This window comes from Choloepus didactylus, chromosome 5, assembly GCF_015220235.1.
Source record: "Choloepus didactylus isolate mChoDid1 chromosome 5, mChoDid1.pri, whole genome shotgun sequence".
NCBI lineage: Eukaryota > Metazoa > Chordata > Mammalia > Pilosa > Megalonychidae > Choloepus > Choloepus didactylus.
Genome location: NC_051311.1, coordinates 15810143 through 15833562, shown reverse-complemented (window position 1 = coordinate 15833562; position 23420 = coordinate 15810143). Strand labels below are relative to the sequence as shown.

General features: G+C 34.3%; 1 protein-coding gene across 1 annotated transcript; it reads right to left on the bottom strand.

The window, feature by feature from the left end:
• Window positions 1–630: 630 nt before the first annotated feature.
• LOC119535196 (ankyrin repeat domain-containing protein 26-like) lies at window positions 631–19905 on the bottom strand. The gene is made up of 5 exons (XM_037837695.1): window positions 19842–19905; window positions 11688–11793; window positions 5936–6164; window positions 1932–1977; window positions 631–767 (listed from the first exon to the last, which is right to left on the bottom strand). Exons 1-5 carry the CDS (start codon window positions 19903–19905, stop codon window positions 631–633), a joined length of 582 nt encoding a protein of 193 aa, XP_037693623.1.
• Between the last annotated feature and the right edge of the window lie 3515 nt (window positions 19906–23420).

The window sequence follows — 23420 nt, the reverse complement described above, 5'->3', positions numbered from 1 at the left end:
TACTAAAGTAATCAGCAGTGATGGGCATCACTTTGGCAATTTATTCTTTTAAATGGTTCAGCAGAAAAAAAGTTCTTTGTATAAAACTTGCAATTTTTTTCTCTAATTTTAAGACATAAGTTTTCAAAAAGTGAATCAAAAATAAATAGAAAAGGTGAAAAGCCTTAGGCAAAGTTTATTTCTCCATGAAGAAATATCTATAAATCAATATTTATAATTATTAAAATTATTTATAAGTTTGGTGGTAACATAATTTTAGTAGTCTAAACATTGACAACTGACATATCAGCAATCTATGAAAATGATAGCTATCTAAATCTTCATAGTTATACTGTGATAACTTACAAGTAAGCCATCAATTAACTCTACTGAAGTATTAACAATAATGTTTAAACAGCTGGAATTTTAAGCTGTTTGGCTATGTAACTTGATATAATGCTGATTTTCATTTGCGAAATCCATTTAAAAGTTTTAGATGCCAAGAAGCATAGTTTAAAACAATTTATTTAAAATTTTATCATACATATATATAAAAAACATTTTCCTTTAATATTTTCACATATCATATAATGGGAAAGCATTAAAATATTCTGTAAACAGCCTAGTAAATAAATCCTTATTATTTATCTTTCAGATCATAAACTTTCTCTTTAAAATTGGTACATATACTTGCAATGTTTTTAAAACTAGATCTTGATTTAGATTTGACTCATTGGTAGATCCTAGAGGAGAAGCTCTACAGCATCCAGATTCAAGCTCAACAGCAGCTAGAAAGGAAAAGAAAGAATTAAATCCTTAATCTAAAATACTTAATAGTTAAAACTAAGTACAAGTCAGTAAAGAAAGTTGAGAACTTTATTCATGTTAGAATGAAAAATATGCTTGTACAGCTACAGTAGAAAATACAATTACTATTACATATAATTTGCCCATATTTACACATTGAATTGTCACTGTGACTAAATATCAGGGCTTCTGGTTTCCTCATTCTTCATTCATTTATTCAAAACCATGTGCTAAGGTACTGTGACAAGCACTGGAATTATAAGATGAAAATGCCAAAGTCTACCCCTCCATAATTGTGTACTGTAACCTGAAAAACTATATGAACAGGCCACTTTCATACAAAGTCACATATATAACAGGTACAAAAACAGAGTACATTGGGACACATGGAAGGAACATCTATCCCAATTTGGTGTCAACATCACAGGCTTTTTAGTGGAGGTGACATGTAAGTTGCTACTCTAAGGATAAGCAAAAATTATGCCAGGAAGAAGCCTCCTGGAATTATATAAATAGTCTAGTTTGGTTACATGCCAGAGCAAGGGGGAGAGTAAGGGTAAGTGGGCAAGTGATAAGGCTGAGTAACTTATCAAGAACCATACTGATTTTCAGTGTTTTTATTCCATGCTAAGGAATTCGGAATTATCCTGAGGGCAAAAGAAGGCAAGGACAAAGTGAATGACTGGAGATTTAAAATGTCACTGTTCAAGTGACAGCTATTTGAATAGAAATTGCTTTACTAAGTATCATGAGATGAGCCTGTTTTTTGGCCTTCTATTGCTACTACAGTAAAGAGCAGTGGCTAATGCTTTCCTCATGTTTTCTGAGAAGAGTTTCAGTGGGCAGCCTGACAGTTCCCTAAGAATGGCAGAAGTGAAGGCAGGCTATATTCAGAAATAAAAAGGGGTACATGGACTTCCTGAGATGTTTAAAAGATTTGGAAAGATGATGATTAAATGAAGAATAATTATATTCTTAATTATGAATGTTTATGCTTTAATGTCTTTCATTAGATGTATGTAAGAAAAAAATATTTAACATTGCATCTAATATCCAAACTATAAAAAGGTATGGCATCTACTATTTATAGTTTATTTCAGAAATCAACACTATCTAAATTTAACTAGTAAATTTTATCAACATACCTGCTTGTAGTTCTCTAGCTACATTCTTTTCCAACTGCTGCTGCATCTATAATAAGTCAAATATTATTTATGATGTTTCAGTTAAATAAGACAGACAATATAGTAAGAATGACACATATCTTATGAAATATAGCCTTTAAATAATACTTCTAGAGACTAGATCTAAAGAAGAGATTGCTTAAATAAAACAAAATGTTTACTTATTTTAAGTTTAGATAATAGAGGGGAAGGTATATATACATCGATATACATCAATAATGTTATTAGATTAATCTGATAACAAGTACAATTAATATTTGGCCTACTGAATAGACATCATTTCAAAAGGGTGATAGTTAATCTTCATGGTACAAAGAAGGTTGAACAATTCAAGTCACATTTAACACTGAATGCATTACTTTATGGTTCTTAGCAAAACTCTGTTCTTTCTAAAAAGTTGAAACCAACTTTTTACTTTTCTAGATTTTTCCTTACAATAAAATATACTTGGAGCAGGGGAAATGGGACCCTGATGTTTAAAAGGTACAGAGATTCTGTTTGGGGTCATGAAAAAATCTTGGTAATGGATGGTGGTGATGGTAGCACAGCACTGTGAATGTAATTAACACCAATAGTGTACTAAAATTTGCTGAAATGGTAAATTTTATGTAATATATATATAGTATATACATATATATAGGATATATACATATATCAACAAAGAAAAAATAAAAATAAAAAATAAAATAAAGTATTAATAAAACAAACTTTCCATTCTTTACTTTTATAAAAGTAAAATCTAAAGTATATTCTATACTATTAATTTTTCAGCACAGAGTCATAAATACAGAAAATGAAGAAAGTGGGTACTGTGTCTGACTATCATGTGAAAATTCTACTGGCAAAAAAATTTTTTAACATTTTATACTACCTGTATCATTATGGAAACATTATTCATATGAATACAAAGAGTTCAGAAAATTTGCTTGAAGGAAGGATAAACGTAAATCAGAGACAGTTTTCAAACTTAGTTTCTTTGATCTATGACTTTCTAGAATTGGGAACAAAGAAAACAATGAACAACTCTAATGGTAACTTTGTTTTCCTTTACAGAAATTAGGATGAATTTTTTGAAACACTTGACTAATTGTAATTATAGTTACATTTACCTACTTAATTATGAAATGTGTAGGAATATTTCAAACTATATTTCAGTGTTCCCATCTAACAGAGTCTAAAACAGTATACTAATGGCTTAGTTTGCCAGGCTGCTGTGACAAATACCACAGTCCTTCCTCTGGGCCCCAAAAGACATGTGAATGAAATATATTTATTTCCTCACAACCTCCCCAAAGTCATACATTAGAACACCTCTAAGTATAAAGTCTCATCAAAATCCATGATGGGTGTCATCCTTCTGGGGCAAAGTTCCTCTCTGTGGACCTGTGAAACTTCAAAAACAAATTATCTGCTTCCCATACAATGGTGGGTCAGGCATAGGATAGATATTCCCATTCCAGAAGGGAGAAACTAGAAGGAAAACGGGTCAGAGGTCCCAAGCAAGTCTAAAACCCAGCAGGGCAAACTCCAGCAGATTCTGAATTCTGAGAATCACCTCTGGATTGATGCTTGTCTGCTGTGCCTGCTGGAGTGGCAGCACCACCCTTTCCCAGCACTGGGGCAGAGACCAGCATCTTCCTGAGTGGGGGGCAGGCTCCCCCTGAATGCAAGGGCCTGGGCCCCACCCTCTCTGAGCACTGGGGAGACAGCCACACTCTTCCTGAACATTAGGATGAGCCCCCACCCCTCTCCAAGCACCATGGATGGACCTTCTCTCTTGGCTCAAGGAGATCTCTTTGGTGCAGCCCTATGCTTCCATGGTTATTCCTTCCAACCAATATCACAACAAAATTTTGCCATGTTCATTCAACAATTATTTATTGACAGCCTTGGTAAAATTGGTATTTTTAGATTAAAATTTGGTATCAAACAAGCTTGCCCATTTAAGCCACTGCAATTCAATATCTAATAGTAAAAAGATGAATGTTTCAAGGAAATTACACTTAGTTTGTAAATATGAAATACATGTACTTTGCTACAGAGAAAAGAACTGTTGATCAAGGAGCTGAAGAATTAAGTAACAAAGCCATACATATATTTAAAGAACTCATAGTAAAGTGAAAATATAAATGAAAGAAAAAGAATTGGAAGAAGAAGGATATCTTTCAAAGGATAAAATGACTACTGGGCATTTCTCTAAGTAGATAAAATGAAGTGGAACTGTATAGAGCATGTAACTGATATATGCTGTTTATATAGAGAATATAATTGATATAAGAAACAAGTTTATTAAAACTCAGTCATTACCGTGTGAGTAGTTAGCAAAACTATTAGGAGAGTTTGATTAGAGTTAAAATTCAGAATAGACAGGCATTGTCTTGGTGATGTAAAAAGGGTGTTTATTTTAGTTGGGAGGAAATGTGACTCAATATTTTGTTAAGACACAATATTCTGTCATGTAAAAAGTTAAAGTCTTCCAACTACTAATTGTTTTGACTTTGATGTATTTGTATTTGTAGAACCACCTTTAGAAAAAGTCACTATATTGAATGGGCACTTGACAAATAGAGAAATTACGTAACTAAATCATTAGAAATTATTCTAAAGTGTCAGTAATGCACCAAAAATCCAAAATCAAAGTAAAATTAGTCTTCCCATTTAAGCTGGTTTAAGCAACATATCCCAGGCAACTCCTGTGTGCCAGGCATTGCACGGTGCATTGGATATGAACAAATATATCAGACAAGTCTTGAACATAAAAAATTTTTAAGCTAGAGAAATTTTTCTTTTATAAAATTTTAAAATTTTTAAGTTTTCAGTTCTTAGAAACAATTCCATGTTCTATAAAATCTAACTGGTAATTTATGTCTTCAGGCTTGTTTTAATTTTTATATCATAATAATATAGAATATCAGGTAGCTATGATCTTGCATTTGTGTTCTAAAATAGTCAATTTGCTCATTTTTAAGATATTTGGCAGCAAGGCTAGGAAACATTCCTAGTGTAGAGAAAAGCAGCATGGGATGTGGAAGAACTCTGATCTGGAATGACATGAAGCCAAAAAAAAAAAAAAAAAAAAAAAAAAGGTCTAGGTTTCATTTAACACTGGCCTATGTTACTCTTCCCTAGAGTAGAAGACCATGAAAATATCATCAAAATAATAAGCCAATATATACTGAAATACATGTTCTAATAACCAGTTACTATTTTGCTTCCTATTAAAATACTCTTCATATCACCGCCCTCTTATAGTCATCAGTCATTCAAGTGATGGCAAGACGTAGAACCATAAGTGAACGTCATTCTTAAAATTCAAACATTTGCTTCATTTAACTGTTTTAAAAATATGGTGTAGTTGCCTGGCAATAGACACACTTTATAAAACTTGAGATAAAAATGCTGTCAGTAAAATTGCAATTAAGAATGTACTTTCATGTAAAAAATGACAAAAATTTTAACTTAAAAATTAACATACTTAGGGTCACATGTTTATTGAATCCACTAAAAGGATTTATCTGGGTTTCCTTTAAATAATGAGCACCCACATGTGCTTAAATATTTGGATGCCAATCATTCACTTATGCTTAGGGTAGAAAAGTTCAGATGTACAGGAAACCTTTCAAAAGGTTAAGAACAATAACCAACCTCAATGCAACAAGAAAGTAAGTCAAAGCATCTAAGTGTTGGTTATTAGGCAATACATTTTAAAATTTAAATGCAGCTTTTCAAGAAATTTAAATTGTGTCGGTTTAGTTACATTTATTAAATAAAGTTAACAATGGCTATCTCTGAGACAGGGTCTTGAAAAAGAATTATAAATTTTCTATATCCTTTCTTTGTTAACACAAATAATTATGACCTTTACTTAAAGTGCTCTAGTAATTAAGAAGCACAGTATTTCACAGATTTGAAACTTGAATTATGTCAGAAACCTGAAACCCAAGGAAAAAGATATCAGAACTTACCTTGGTCAAGTAGGTCTCCATGCTGCTATTTGAAGGCTGTGGGCTTGAGGAAGGAATTACTAAATTTGCTCTTGGAATAAGATTTCTGTTGAGCACTAAATGATTATTAAGATTTCCAACACAAGATGGCTCCAGGACTGACCTCGTAGGAAGAGTGCTGACTAAATATCTGTTCTGTTGTTTCTCCATGAGAAATTTGGTGCTGATCTCTGCTAGATGCTCATCAGTCCTGTGATGATTATAGAAGACAAATGCCTAGGATTTCACTTTTCCCTAAACAATGCCTCAATGAGTTACATTTCTTAAGTTGCCATAACAGTAATTGGGATTGCGCATTAAACAGTGATCTAACACTGAAATGTGACGGAGCATACCTACTACATACAATTACAGTTTTAAAATTGTTTTAGCAAAGTCACATTCTAGGGGGTTTCCAAACCAACAAATACTTCAAGTGAAGGCTGGAAGGGAGAGAAAAGGTTCTCAGTGTTGTCGATGGCCACCTTCTGGAATGGTTCCACTGACAAGAGTCTTGATCCCAATAGAAACACTTGTACTGAGGAAACCAGTTTAGAGATCAGGGAAACCATATTTTCAAGCATTTGCTCAAACCACCCTTGTTCATTTCACTCACTACCTTATAGAAATTAAGCACGAGGCACTGGGGAATAATGCAGAGTTACACAGCCTCTGGGGGAGAACAATAAGTTGAGGTCTTGATCCAAAGGAACTAAAACAGTTCCACACCTTGTTATCAAGTCACTGGAGGTGAGACCTGCCCTTTCTGTCTTCCACAGAGCCCTAAGGCTGAATTACACTTTCCTTCACCCTATGTTCATCTTTTCCCTCCTTCACAAGTGTGCCTTTATGGAAAGGGGAAAAGCAGTAAAGGATGGATGGTCTCAGGGTGCCCTCTAGTGACCATACAAAAGTTCACACTCAAGAAAAGTTCATTTACCAAGTGCCAAAGTATGCCAAGAATAGTAGTAGTACTTGATTCTTTCTCTGGGTTTAAGTTATCTTTCAGAAAATAGTTAAACCCTAAAAAAATAAACAAACAAATGCATTAACATTTCTATTTAGGAGAGTTCTGACAAGCAATATCATAATAATATCACTGTCAAAATCATAAAGCTTCAGTGGAGGAGCTAAGATGGTGGCATAGAGAGGAGTGGAAGACTGTTAGTCCCCCCAGGAACAATTCATAAATGACCAAAAAACTAGTAAATAACCTGGAATAACTGCGGGGAGACAAATGTGACTGTCCACTCATCATCCACCAACCTGAATTGGGAGGAATGCCTGAGATCACAGCATAAAATCTGTAAGTAAAAACTGTGGACCCGTGCTGAGAGCCGAGAGCCAAGAGCCTCTCCCTCACAGAAGCCTTGTGGTGCTAGAGAGCAGCACTCTCCGAACAAGTGAGTGGACCTCAGCCCAGATCCAACTGGGTTTTTAATATTAACTGCTCAATACAGTGAATCCCCAATAAGCACACAGAGGCTTTTGGTGACAACAGATCTTGGGAGAGTCGGGGGACATTTCTGTCTCAGGATGGGGAGCCCAGAGGATTGGGTGCTATCTCTGGCTGATAGGTGAATCCGGGAGCTTTCTGTCCCTTTCTCTCTCTGTGGAGAAAACCTCAGCCATTTTCAGCCCACAGCGCTTTGCAGTAAAGAAAGCCTCAGCCATTCTAAAATCAAAACACTTTGATCAGCAGAGTCAGAGAAACAAAGAACTTATTGATATGCAGATGAACTCTCTGGAGGGGGCATAGCTTCCCAAGAGGAAAGGGAGAGGCCCAGCTCTACTGCCTGCCTTACTGGAACCAGACCCCAAAGCCTGGGGGAGAAGAGCCATGGGCCACACCCTCTTACACCAGCTGGTGACAGGCTGACAGGTGAACCTGCCAAGCAGAAAAGCACAGGTGTGTCAATCCTCTAAGAAAAACCATCAGGGAAACTGGATACTGAATATTTCCTCCTTCTGTGACCTGAACCTGTTCTCATCTGGGAAAACCTAACTGGGGTGGCCTAGGAGGTCAGATGTCTAGACAACAGAAAACTACAAACTACACTAAGAAAAATGAAGTTATGGCCCAGTAAAAGGAACAAACTTACACTTCAACTGAGATACAGGAATTTAAACAACTAATGCTAAATCAATTCAAAAAGTTTAGAGAAGATTTTGCAAAAGAGAGGCTGTAAAGAAAATACGGCACACATAAGGCAGAAATCGAAAGCTCAAAAAAACAACTAGTAGAATCTATGGAAATGAAAGGCACAACACAAGAGATGAAAGGCACAATACAACAGCAGATCTCAAGAGGCAGAAGAAAACACTCAGAAACTGGAGAACAAAACACCTGAAAGCTTACGGGCAAAGGAGCAGATAAAGAAAAGAATGAAAAAATATGAGCAATGTCTCTGGGAACTTAAGGATGAAACAAAGTATAAGAATGTACATATCATTGGTGTCCCAGAAGGAGAAGAGAAGGAAAAAGGGGCAGAAGCAAAAATAAAGGAAATAATCAATGAAAATTTCCCATCTCTTATGAAAGACATAAAATTACAGATCCAAGAAGCGCAGCGTACTCCAAACAGAATAGATCTGAATAGGCCTATGCCAAGACACTTAATAATCAGATCATCAAATGTCAAAGACAAAGAGAAAATCCTGAAAGCAGCAAGAGAAAATCCATCACATACAAAGGAAGCTTAATAAGACTATGTGCGGATCTCTCAGCAGAAACCATGGAGGCAAGAAAGAAATGGTGTGATATATTTAAGATACCAAAAGAGAAAAACCACCAACCAAGAATCCTGTATCCAGCAAAGCTGTTCTTCAAATATGAGGGAGAGCTCAAAATATTTTCCAACAAACAGACAATGAGAGGCTTTGTGAACAAGGCACCCACCCTACAGGAAATACTAAAGGGAACACTACAGAGTGATAAGAGAAGACAGGAGTGCATGGTTTGGAACACAATTTTGGGAGATGGTAGCACAGCAATGTAAGTACACTGAACAAAGATAACTATGAATATGGTTGAGAGAGGAAGGTTGAGAGCATTTGAGACACCAGAAGAAAGGAGGAAAGATAAAGACTGGGACTGTGTAACTTGGTGAAATCTAGACTGTTCAGCAATTGTGATAAAATGTACAAATATGTTCTTTTATGAGGGAGAACAAGCAAATGTCAACCTTGCAAGGTGTTAAAAATGGGGAGGCATTGGGGGAGAGATGCAATCATCATAAACTAGAGACTGTAACTAACAGAATCATTGTATTATGCTTCCTTTAATGTAACAAAAGTGATATACCAAGGTAAATGCAGATAAGAGGGGGGGATAGGGGAGGCATGTTAGACAATTGACATTGGTGGTGTTCTCTCACTCTTTACTCTACTTTGATTTAAGGTTATTTTTCCTTTTGCTGCTTCCTAGCTGTCATTTTTTTTTCCTCTTTCTTTTGCTTCTCTACCTTCTTTGACTCTCCCTCCTGCCTTCTGGAAGAAATGTAGATGCCCTTATACAGATAGTGGTGAAGGTGGTGAACACATAAATATGTGACCATACAGAGAACCATCGATTGTTTACTTAGGATGGAATGTATGGTGTGTGAACAAAACCATCTTAAAAAAGAAAAATGGGCTGATGACAAAAACTTGAGGGCAATATACTGAGTGAAATAAGCCAGACACATAAGGACAAATATAGCAGAGTCTCACTGATAGGAACTAATTATAATATGTAAACTCATAGACATGAAATATAAGGTACCAAGTTATAGGACAAGGCTTAAGAATGGAGAGTGGTTGCTTAGTATGAACAGAATGTTCAACTAGGATGAACTTAAATGTTTGGAAATGAACAAAGGTGTCGGTAGCAAGACGTGAGAATAACTAACAGTGCTGAGTGGTGTGTGAATGAGGTGGAAAGGGGAAGCTTAGAGTCATATATGTCACCAGAAGGAAAGTTGGAGGTCAAAAGATAGGAATGTATAAAACTGAATCCTATGGTGGGCAATGTCCATGATTAACTGTACAAATATTAGAAATCTCTTCCATGAACCAGAACAAATGTATGACAATACAATCAGAAGTTAATAATAGAGGGGCATATAGGGAAGAAATATATACCTATTGCAAACTATATACTACAGTTAGTAGTATTCCAATGTTCTTTCATAAACAGTAACAAATGTGCTATACCAACACTACGAGTCAACATTTGAGGGGGTTGGTTAGGATATGGGAAGATTTGAGTTTCTTTTTCTTTTTTTTTTCTTTTCTTTTTTCATCTTTCACTTTATTTCTTGTTTGGAGTAATGAAAGGTTTCTAAAAATTGAACAAAAATTAAGTGTGGTGATGGATGCACAGCTGTGTGAGGGTGCCAGGGGCAACTGATTGTGCACTTTGGATCTTTGGATGATTGTATGGTACCTGAACAATCCCAATAAAAATTAAAAAGGAAAAAAAATCCTAAGGCTTCAAAAACACTTTGCTTCAAAGGAAAACCACAATGAGATAGAACTTCACATCCACTAAAATGGCTATGAAAAAAATGGAAAATAACAAGTGTGGAAGAGGATGTGGAGAAATAGGAACACTCATTCATTGTTGGTGGGAGTGTAAAATGGTGCAGCCACTGTGGAAGAGAGTTTGGTGGTTCCTCAGAAACTTAATTACCATATGACCTGGCAAAATCACACTATTAATTCCTAAAGAATTAAAAGCAGACTTGAACAGATATTTGTACACCAATATTCATAGTGCCATTATTCAAAACTGACAAAAGATGGAAGCAATCCAAGTGTCCATCAACTGATGAACAGATAAACAAAATGTGTGTATACATAGAATGGAATGTTATTCGGTCATAAAAAGGATTGAAGTTCTGATAATTTGTGACAACATGAATGAACCTTGAAGACCTAACATTGAGTGGAATAAGTCAGACACCAAAGGACAAATATTGTATGATCTCACTGATAAGAAATAACTAGAATAAAAAAATTCATAGAGTCAGAAACTAGAATACAGGTAACCAGGGGTGAGTGGGGGTAGGGAATGGGGAGTTAATGCTTATTTGGTACAGTTTCTGTTTCCAGTGATAGAAAAGTTTTGGTAATGGATGGTGACGACAGTAGCACAACACTGTGAATGTGACTGACACTAATGAATTGTGTATCTGAATGTGCTTATAAGGGGAAATTTTAGGTTATATATACATTATTAGAGCAAATTTGAAAATAAAAAAGCCACAGGACTGTACAAACAGTGAACCCTAATGTAAACTATGGACAATAGTTAAGTGTAATTATAATAATATTGATTCATCAATTATAAAAAAAGAACCACACTAATGCTAAGGGTTAATAATAGGGAAAACTGAATAAGAGTGGGATATAGGGAAACTGCATTTTCTGTATGATTTTTCTGTAAACCTACAATGTCTCTAATTAAAAAAAAATACAAAAAAACCTTTTGCTTTAAAACTGGTATACCAGGCTCACTATATGAGAATATTAAGGAAAAAAATAAAGCCATGTAAAACCAAAAAAAGGGGGGTGGTTACAAACTATCCTAGACTAACATTTTAAAGGTAAATTCATTTACTCACATAATTTCCTCAAATTCTACTGTGAAGCTAGCTTTCTCTCCTACTTATCTCATAAACCTAGCTCACTAAAAATTATACTTTAGAGGAAAATTGAGCCAAATTTATTTTCTATGATTCTTTGTTTTGACTTGTTTACTTTCTCTGACAATAACTTTCTAACATTTAGTTCTTTTAGATAAAGCTGCTTGTATTTTTCCAACTCTGATTTATTAGAATCTTCTTGGGAAGTTTTCACTTCGGAAAGCTCGGATTCTAAATCTTTTATTCTGAGTTACATCTGACTTCTTATTGAAGCATTATTATTCTCCCTTAACTGCTCTGAGTTTTCTTGAGATACTGCTTGTGTCTAAAGCAAATTAAAAGAACACATAATAAAAAAATTATAACCTTAATAATTAGAGTGTATTTCTTCTACTCTTTTAAATCAATGATTAAGAAAGCAAACTTAAATGTGAGAAAAACTGAAATTTAAAATATTTATCATTAATGTCAGCTGAATTAAATCTGAACTATAAAAAAGTTGAATCATTGATATTGGTGCTTATATTATGTGATAACTCAAAAAAATTAAAATCAATTTAAAATTTTAAAAATTGAGCTCCTTCCCTCTGAAGACCTTGTGTGCCTGGGACAGCGAACTTCACGGGGGTCTGGCGCCGGCATAATCAGTGGCTCTCAGTTTAAACACAGAGCCTCGTGCTTTCATCACTAATCAATATTGGAACATTTTCATTGCTCCAAAAAGGAAAACCCCATATCCTTTATACCTCCCTATTATTGACAATTAGCATGTGTTGTACTTTTGTTACAATTGATGGAAGTTATTAACATATTACTGTTAACTATATAGTCCATAGCTTGAATTAAGTGCATTTTCCCCCATATACTGCGCTATTATCAACACCTTGTAATAGTGACATATATTTGTTCTAGTTCATGGAAGAACATCTTATATTTGTACTATTAACCACCATCATCCACAACAGAGTTCACTACATTAAACACTTCCATGTTTTATCCTCCAGCTTTCCTTCTAGTGATATACACAACCCTAAACATCTTTCAACCACACACATGATTCAGCACTGTTATTTATACTCACAATAATGTGCTACCATCACCTGTATCCATTTCCAAACATTTTCAATCAACCTTATTAAAAATTCTGCACAAATGAAGCATAAGCTTCCCATTTTCTACCCTCACTCTCTTCTGATAACCTGTATTCTAGCTATTAACTCCATGAGTTTGCTCATTATATTTAGGTCATGTTAGTGAGATCATACAATATTTATCCTTTTGTGTCTGGCTTATTTTGCACAACATAATATCCTCAGGGTTCATCCATGTTATCGCATGCATCAGGATTTCATTCCATCTTAGTGCTGAATTGTATTTCATCTTAGGTATATACCACCCTTTGTTTATCCATGCATCAGTTGATGGACACTTGGGTTGTTTCCATCTTTTGGCAATTGTGAATAATGCACTCTGAACATCTTTATGCAAATGTCTGTTTGTGTCCCTGCTTTCAGTTCTTCTGAGTATATATCTAGTAGTGGGTTTGTGGGATCATGTGGTAGTTCTATACTTAGCTTGCTGAGGAACCACTAAAGTGACTTCCACAGTGGGTTTACCATTTTACATTCCAATCAGCAGTGAATAAGTGTTCCTTTTTCTCCACATCCTCTCCAGCATTTGTAGTTTTCTATTTGTTTAATAGTGGTCATTCTAGTAGATGTGAAATGATATCTCATTGTGGTTTTGATTTGCATTTTACTCACAGCCAGTGATGTTTAACATTTTTATGTGCTTTTTAGCCATTTTCTCTTTTAAAAAATGTCCATTCAAGTCATTTGCCCATTTTTAAATCAGTTTGCTTGCTTTTTATTGTTGAATTGTAGGATATCTTCATATACTCTGGATATTAAACCCTCATCAGATATGTGGTTTCCAAATATTTTCTCCCACTGAGTAGACTGCCTTTTCACATTTTTGTGACAGTTTTTTGAAGCATAAAAATCTTCAATTTTGATGTGGTCCCATTTATCTTATTTTTTCTTTCATTGCTTGTGCTTTGGGTGTAAAGTCTAAGAAACCACTGCTTACCACAAGATATTGAAGATTTTTCCTACATTTTCTTATAGAAGTTTTATGATCCTGAGACTTATATTTATGACTTTGTTCCATTTTGAGTTAATTTTTGTATGAGGTGTGAGATAGGGGTGTTTTTTTGTTGATGCATTTGTTAAAGAGACTGTTCTGTCCTAAATGTGGCCATAAATGTGTGGGTCCAATTCTGAACTCTCATTTTGGTTCCACTGATATTAGTATGTCTGTCTTTATGTCAGTACTATGCTGTTTTGAACACTATAGCTTTGTAATATGCCTTGAAGTCAGGAAGTGTGATTCCTCCAACTTCATTTTTCTTTTTCAAGATGTTTTTGGTTACTCAGGGCCCCCTGCCTTTCCAAATAAATTTGATAATTGACCTATCCATTTCTTCAAATTAGGCTGTTGGAGTTTTGATTGGGATTGCATTGACTCTGTAAATCAGTTTGGGTAGAATTGATATCTTAATGATATTTAGTTTTCCAATCCATGAACACAGAATGTTCTTCCACTTATTTAGGTCTTTGATTTATTTTAGCAATGCTTTGTAATTTTTTGAATAGAGGTCCTTAGCATCCTTGGTTGAATTTATTCCTAGATATTTGATTCTTTTAGCTACTGTTGTAAATAGAATTTTTTTTTGATAAATGAATTTCCTGCTCAGAGTGCTCATTACTAGTGTCTAGAAACACTACAGATTTTTGTGTATTGCTCTTGTATCTTGCTAGTTTACTTGTTTATTAGCTCTAGTCAGTTTGTTGTAGATTTTTGGGGGACTTTCTGATAAATGTTCTTCAGATCAGCATTAAAGTAGTAATATTATCCAATTTTTTATACACAGCAAACACCAACTGATTTCTGAGTAAAAGAAGAAAAGCTATCTATGAATTCCTCTAAAAATAATAATCCAGGTAAGACTTCTGACAGTGGAATTACTCTTCATGGTTCTAACATAGATGAAGAAAATCAGAGCAAGAAAATGTTGATATAATGAAAGAGCAATTTAAAAAAACCACTGTGTAAATTCATGTGTTTTTTCTTGCTTAATATTCTAGAGTTCAGAATTTTTTAAGAAGTTAATTGTAGGCAATTTATTCTGTAATAGAATATTCTCTGAAGAAAAATTTACTTATTTTTGGTTGCTGAAATCCAATATATCCCATATATCTTCCTTTAGATAAAAAAAATAATTTTTTCTTATTTAAAGAACTCCAATATATCCCATATATCTTCCTTTAAATAAGAAAAAAGAATTTTAAGTTAGAATGCTGTATGTTTCCTCTATAATCATATCACAACAAATTAGACACATTATAAAAATGGTTATTTTATTTTATTTTACACCAAATGGATTACATTTAGTAAATGAATATTCATTATTGCATAGTGATTTGTGTCACTAAAAAAATAACTGTCTTTAAAATAGGAACTCAGCACTACCTTTCTGGTACCATAAACAAATGACCAATCAGTAAGAACTGAAAAACTGTGTGCGCTAACACCAGTACATTTTTGTAATGATACCTGCTGATAGTAGAGAAGTCAGAAGGGCAAGTTCTGTTTAAGACACAGCTTATTTTACATTTTATCATAGCAACAAGATCTCATTGTTCATATAAATTAAAACACAGTGAGATATCTTGACTTCATTAGAACAAGACACTTTCTCCTAACTCTTGGATAATTGTCATGATTTAGTAATTTTGTAAATTTGTTAGAAGAAGTTGCTTTATTGCCTTTAGCCAAAAGATTAGCATAATGAATATCCAATAGCCCAACTGTGGATTTGACAAATTATAATAAAATGACAAAAGCGTTTCTCAACAACAGAACGCTATGGTGAAAACTGTGCCTGATGTGGCACCTAGTGCAGTGTACAACCTGAACTGCATGAAGACCCCTTTAATTTAATGGACAGTTGACAAAGAACTTCTGTACGTTGGGTTTTGCAAGTTGCAGTAGACACAAAGATGAAATATACAGTTTTGATCTTCAAGGTGCTTAGAATAGAATAAAACTGTTCTGTGGTTTTCCAACAGAATTTAAAAAAACACTTTTATTCATTTATTCCTTTGTCCACTTAAATATCTATGAAGTGTCTTTTATGTACTAAGCATTATTCTAATGTTGCAGAATACAAACATTTTAAAAACACAGGCCCTGACATCCAAGTGCTTTTTATTTTTACTATGTACTATACTTTATTCAGGCTTATTATGTGCTAGAAGCCCTTCAGAAGCACACAATTATCATTACTATTTACTAGTACTTCAACCTCCATTCATAGTTCAGTTTGAGAATGTGAAACAGAGATTAAGGTGACTTATCTAGATCCTACATGTAGAAAGTATCAGGAATGAGATTCGAATTGAGGTTTCTTAAATTTGACCTCAATGGTCTTTCTTCTTTAGCATCCTATAGGTGAGTGTTTTGGTTTGCTAAAGCTGCAATATACCAAAAATGATTGGCTTTTACAGTGGGAATTTATTAGTTAAAGAATTTACAGTTCTAAGGCCATGAAAATGTCCAAATTAAGGCATTAAGAGGTAAATACCTTCTCTAAGGAACAGGCTGATGGTGTCCGGAACACCTCTGTCAGCTGGGAAGGCACGTGGCTGGCATCTGCTAGTCCTTTGCTCCTGGGTTGTTTTGCTTTCAGCTTCTGATTCTAGTAGCTTTGTCCTTAAGTGTCCGTGGGTTATCACTTAGCTTCTCTGGGGCAAACTCTGGATTTCATCTCTTAGCATCTTCAAATGTTTGGGTCTGTGTTGGTTCTCTGAGCTCTCTTCAAAATGTCTCTACCTTTTATCCTCTCATAGAGAACTCCAGTAAACTAGGTAAGACCCACCATGAATGGTTGGGGTCACATCTCCATGGAAATAATGTAATCAAAAGATCCCACCCACAGCATGTTTGCACCCACAAAAGTGGATTTAAAGAACACAGTCTTTTTATGAGGTACATAACAGATTCAAACCAGCACAGTGAGTGTGTTAATAGAAAGGTGGGGAGTGGGTTTTGTTACCACAATGGAAAAGGATAAGCATGGAGTTAGCAGGGGAGGCAAGTTTGAAGAGGAACAACACTGGGTTGGGTAGGAATAAGGGTTTTAGAAAAGAGATATCAGAATATTGGGGTTTATGACATATTTGGTAAAAGATAAATTATAGGGATGAAGGACATAGGATGTTGGAAGTTTTCTAGAAAGGCTGGGGGCTTCAAGGGGATACTGAACAGGTTGCTGCTTTTTAAAATTTTTTTTTAATTGGAGAATCTAACAAACTTCAAGATTACTTCTATTGAAAAATGTTAAAATAACTTGAGCCTCTGGGAAGAGTCTCTTCACAGCAGATAGGAATATGGGATCATCTACCTCCACCCCAATTTACAGAGGGTGACTCAGGCCCCCTAGCATACAAGGGGTCTGGAGGTTGCTGGACTATCCAGGTCTGTGGCCCAGCATGGGTTGTCCCTTAACTGTCACCCCTTTGCCCTGTTCACTGTTGTCCTTCCCTTGTACATGTAGGGAAGGGGTGGGGTGTGGCTGGTTGTCAGATCAGTCAGTAAGCTTCATTTGGGTAGTTGGTGATATGGCTGTGTTGGGGGTCAGTTACTGAGACTCCATTTAGTGTGTTTCCCAGCAGCAGGGAAATAGAGAGCATCTACCCTTGGCCATTTGAGCCCACCCTTGTTCCAGAAATCTGTCTTCATAGACTGAAGATTTAAATATTGGGACTGCCCCTGAGCCCTGCAGAAGGAGGGATCCAGGAGTGAGCCCATAGGAAGGAAGATCCCTAGACAGTACCTAGGGAGAGAGAGGCACAATGACCAGGAGTCTGTTTTGCAGCAGTCTCTCTCCTGGGGTATCTGAGTGCTTGTTGGGGTTTTATGGTCTTGCTAGTTTATGTGGGCCTGAATAAGGCAGCACCTGTATAGGAAAAAAATTGGATTTTGTAATATTAAATGTTTTAATCTCTCTGGAAATAATTGTCCCACTAACAACATATGAATTTGTTCTTTGACTTTTGTCCATTTTGGTCCTAAACATTTCAAGGACTCCCTGCGTGGTGTTTAGAGTAAATGGAGGGAAGGGGAGCAGTGCTTTCACCTTCCTGAGAAGGTGGTGAAGAAACAAGACTACATTATTGCCATAGATTAGTCTTTAAACCAGGGACAGACCATGGAGAAGGGGCAGTGTATCTTTCTACCTTGTTTCAGGTTATCAGGTTTTTCCACTTCAGGTAAGAAAAGTTACATCCATTGAGAGTTTCAGTTCAGCCCCCCAGGACTTGGGTGATGAAAAGTATTCTCAGGCTTTGCCAGTATCCTGGCTGACACTTTTTGTTATGGGGCTAAGAGTGAGTCTTCATTGAGTATTTCATAGTTTGGGAGAAGTGGAATCAGGATTAAATAACCTAATTCTTCTTAATAAACCAAATTTTAATTATGCCAAGAAACATTTTTTAATATATACATAGCCAGCTTTTCACCAGATTTTTAAAAAAGAAATGAACTTACTCATATTGCTGCATATTTTTGTTCTAAAGGCTTTCCAGCAAACCTGTCATTGATGACTTGTGGCCTACAACAGATGATTAAGACTTAGATTTTGATACCAAGGTGAAGTGCTCTCTTGTGAAATTAATTTTCCTGCTCTGAATTTAGTTTTATGTAGTATTTACTCTTAAAATTTAGGTGGTCTACCTATCATTGTTTTATGTTTGTAATGGAGAATTGGTCAAAGAAAATCAATTAATAAAAATGAATATTTAAATTTTTTTCATTTTGTTTTTTCCTTTTTTAAAAGCTGAAGATTGGGGAGTGGAGGCTGAAAAAAAGAACAGGCAGGAAAATACGTAGTGAAAATAAAATTATATTGAGAAAAGCCTTCCCTCAATGGAGGAAATATGAAATATGGTTATGGATAAGGATACTTACTGTGACTTTAAATCATACTAAGATGACTTTTTATAATTCTCACGGTTAATGAAATTTTTAATGGATCCAATCCCTTATTTTAATAATTCTGGGATCTCTCTGGTACCTTACAGTTCTAAAACTATAAAGCATATACTATATATTTTTTTTCTTGGACTCTATTTTTATACCCTGTAGTTTTTAGGAGAGAGCTTTTCTCTATTTCCACCCTTGGGTCTTTATTTACATTGAAACAATATGAGAAATAGTGTGAATTTAGAAATTTAAATTCTCTTTCCCCAAATCTCTATTATGAAGAGATTTCCCTGTGTTTTCTAAATCATTCTCTGAAGAGTATATTTGAAACTCATCATCTAATTGCAGAATACATGTTTTGCCTAGAATATAGCCAGCTCTAGAAGCAGAGACTCTTGATGACCATATGTTAAAATTTCTAATTTCAGACCTTTTGTGTATTATGATTTTTAAAATTATCCATTCAAATCCCTTGTATAACATTAAAAAAATCCAAATTTTAGAAGTTTTTGTATTATAGTTATTTAAAAATCATTTTAAGGCCCCTTTATCTTTATAGGCTACTGGGCGATAGGAAATATTTTTGCCCATACCTGGAGCACCTAGAGTAAGTCTTGCTTGAGATAACAAATTTAGTATTTTTGAATCAGACTTAATGAACAGACATGGATTTCTCTATAACAGAGCATTACAAATAATATAATAAGCATTGTATATCTATTTCAATTTCTAAAACTATGGCTTAAATTTAATATTCCCTTTTAATATTTAAGATGTATAAGTTCATTTGAGGTATATTGAGGGAATATGTTATAAATAAGAAAGAAGTTTATAGTATATTTTCTGGTGTCCCCCCATAAGGAGCTTAGATTAGGTGTAGATAAAAATTTATCAACCTTCACAGCCCCAACCCATGTTCTCTTAAAAATATGTTTTCAAGCCAAACATTATTCTTTGGAAGTTTTGTTTACCTATTCTTTCTCTAAGTAGTGAGCTGATGTGTTAGGAACATTTCCTTTTCCATTTTTCTCTCTCTAGTAGTAATTTAGAGCTTTCTTGTAGTGGTAGAAGACTGTGTTCAACTAATTGAATGACTTATACAGACAATCATAGAGTAATACAAATCATTTTTTTAGAGAGTTACTATGAACAAATGTCTTTGTAATTATCTGTGAGATACACACACACACACTACACACACACATTTCTCCACATACCTTTTTGTAATTTTCTTTTTTCTTGTTGTATCTTGGCTAAGCTTGTATTTGATTGACTGGTCATGTCTCATGTCCTCCAACCCTGTTTTTCTTTTTCTTTTCTTTTTTATTTACTCCAAACCTAAGTTTTCCTTCACAGTAAACATTTCTTCATTGTCTGTTTTCTTGGTCATTTTTCTGTAGCCATCGTAGTGCATTTATCTGCAGCGTTCTACTTAATAGCTGGATGTGTGCGTCTGGGTGTGTGTGCTCACTTTCATTCATCAGTCATTGCCTGCCAAGGATTTTTCTTTTTTTTTCCTTCTCTTTCTTGGAAGGGGATGAATTTATTCAATCATTTATCTTTAGTTTTTGACAAAAGAAGCAACTTACCCTGTTTGCAATTCTAACCCATCTAAGTAAGATACTACTAAGAACTAAACTATCACATTTCCCCCAACATGAGATAAATTGGATGACCATATAAATCATGCAAATATGATGCTAATCAGACTTCAAACTAAAACAATTTAAATTTCTCAGTGCTATTATTTTCAAGAATACTCTGAACTACCCAGGAATAAGTTTTTGTTCTAGATTATTTTGGTTAAGAAAACATGTAATGGATATCATAATTTTTTGTATCATATCAGTTATGGGTAACTGGAGTACCATTTTAGGGATAACCTATATAATTTCTCATAATCCTTACCCATGAGAGGATGTAAGTGAGTTAGTAAATGGCAGAACTGGGATTTGAATCCACATCTGAATGACAGTGACTCCAGACTGTGCTCTTTGTATTAGATCATAAAGTAATAGTTAATACTACAATTATATATATTCTATAAAGTAATAGTTAATATTATAATTATATATATTTATCAAATTTGTTACTTATTATTCTTAAATTTATTTTTTTTTCTAGAATCTCCCCAAACCAAGCTTAACAAAGCTAATGACTGCCTCTCAGCAATCCAGGAAAAATAGTAAGCTATTTAAAGACTGTCCAATGTTGTTTTATTCACTGATTTGAAATTACAGATGTTCTCATGTACTCTTTAATTTGTTTTTACTGCAGTAGAAGAAAATCATAGCATTGTGAAACTGGAAAATAGAACCTTGTTAGAGGACAATAGTTCTGATAGTGAACATGAAGATGTGGTTGAAACCCTCCCAGAGTGGCCAGTCCGAGTCCAGGGCATCTCTCCTGCTGCCTTTCCGTCACCTGAGCCTCTTCTAAAACCTCCCCTGGAGATTTCAGCAGTCCATGGTGTTACAAAGGTAAAGGTGTGTTTTGTTTTTTTACTTTTTCCATGCTTTTTTCACATTCTGTACCCCCATTCTCTTAATAGTTTACCAACTTAAAGATGAAAAGTATTCTAGAATGAAATAGAACTCCTCAAGATCATAATAGAAAAAAAGTGCAAGAGCTAGCAGGTTAGGTGAGCAGGGTTGATATTTATGAAAAGTTGCTGGTTATACAATTCTTTGGTATGACATTATGTAAAGAAAGAATTAGAAAACCACCAAAAAGAACAGCTAGAGAAATATGAAGATGAGAGAGAAGAATTCATTCACAAAGGGTAAGATGAATATACAGGGTGAAGAGAGTCAATCTGAGAGAGATTATTGTAAAAACACAAAAAGAAATAATGTGGCTAAATGAGAGCAGGAACTTGATTATAGAACATGACAGAAATTTTTCAAATGCAAATTAAGAAAAGGAAGCCAGGTAATGAAAGAAAATACTCAGACTCTTCTGAATGACTTACTGCTGACTTTCTTTGAAGAACTAGAAGAAAATTTAATCCTCACTTCTTTTACTTTTAGTAATTTCTTATATTTAATTTAGCAAACCCTGTATTCATAGGGTCATCTGTTCATGGTGAAATCTGTTTTAAAAAAGCATTATCAGATTTACTATGGATTACGATAATTGTCCCTATTCTTTCTTGTGATATCTAACTTAATTGTTCTACTCTTTGTTATACTCAGTAGCTTTTTCAGATCTCTTAAGAATAAAGACAGAACTATATAAATAAACATTTAGTCTTTTCACTCATTACTATTTAAAAATAAGTTTGAAATTTCTGATTGTATAAATGAGGCTCTAAATATGCATCCATTAAACAAGAAAACAAATTTTAAGCTGAAACACTCTTAAATGATAGAAAAGATGTAAACTCTCTTTTCTGTAGAGATTCTGATTAATATTTACCTAAGAACTATCTGTATATATTGGACACATGCATGCATATATCAAATGGGTGAAATCACAATTTATGATTTTTTTTTCTAAAACAAATTATTTGTTACCTGTAAAGAAGAAAAGGCTTCCAACAGAGCATACACAATTATCTCTGGCAGATAGTTTTTGACTTTTTAAAATACTTCCAGCAGTGAGTACATTTCATTATTTTCAGGAAATGTTATTAACTTCAGTATTCATAGTTGTTAAACCTTGCACAAAAACCTTATCTAAAGCTCAGGAATCCTATTGACTTGACTTTTTTTAGTTCCTGCCTGATAACCATAGGCACATTTGAAGACTTTAAAACCTTCCATTTGGGTAATCAGAGCTTTATTAATTTTTTTAATGCTATGTCCTTTCTCCAGTCTTTAACAACCATCCTGTGAGGTATATGATATAAAATTATTGTATGCTGTTTCATAGAGAAATAAATAAATCTTATGAATTTTAAAGTCAGCTTTTACATCATTCTTATATCATAATAGTACTTAAAATGCCTCATCATTCTATAATCACATAAGCATTTCTCTTATGTAGTTTAAAACTTCTCTTTAATTTTTAAAAATAAGCTTTTTGGTAATATTTTGAATTGGTGTTTTAAAATTAAATCCTTTCATTAAATGTAAAAATTCATATTTCCCTAATATGTCAGAAATGAATATTTGCATATATTAATAAAAGAATATTTATTTTTTATCTTTGAACCAGATGTTGAAATATTGATTGGAAAATTGAATTCTATGGTTTTATTTCCTGCTCTTGTTTTCATTTTCAAGATTTCAGAGTTCAGTATAGGTCTGCATTATTTAATAATGCCAGTTTAGCATATTTTACAAATATTTATCTTTTTTACCATATTCTTTTTCTTAGTAAGGTCATCTACTACTCCAAATGTATCCAAATCTTTCTTCTTGGTCCCCTGTATGTCTCCAATTTTTTGAGTTTATAATCAAGCCTGTCACTCATTTTCCCCAATTTAGTGAAAAGCGCTATTGGAAACAAGTAAATGGGAAACATCCTGGACTCCAACCCTCCCAGTCCAGGCATCCACTCAGTCACCAAGTTGAGGATTTTCTACCTCATGCCAGCTTTTCATATGTCCTTTCACTTCTCTCCCTACCCTTACTACCATTATACATACATTCAGTCACCAAGTTGAGGATTTTCTACGTTTTGACCACCTTTTCATGTGTCCTTTTGCCTCTCTCCCTACTCTTACTACCCTAATACATCCACTCAGTTACCAAGTTCAGGATTTTCTATCTTCTTACCAGCTTTCCCTGTGTTCTTTCACTTCTCTCCCTACTCTCATTACCCTAATTCACTTTCTCACTTGTAATTTTGAG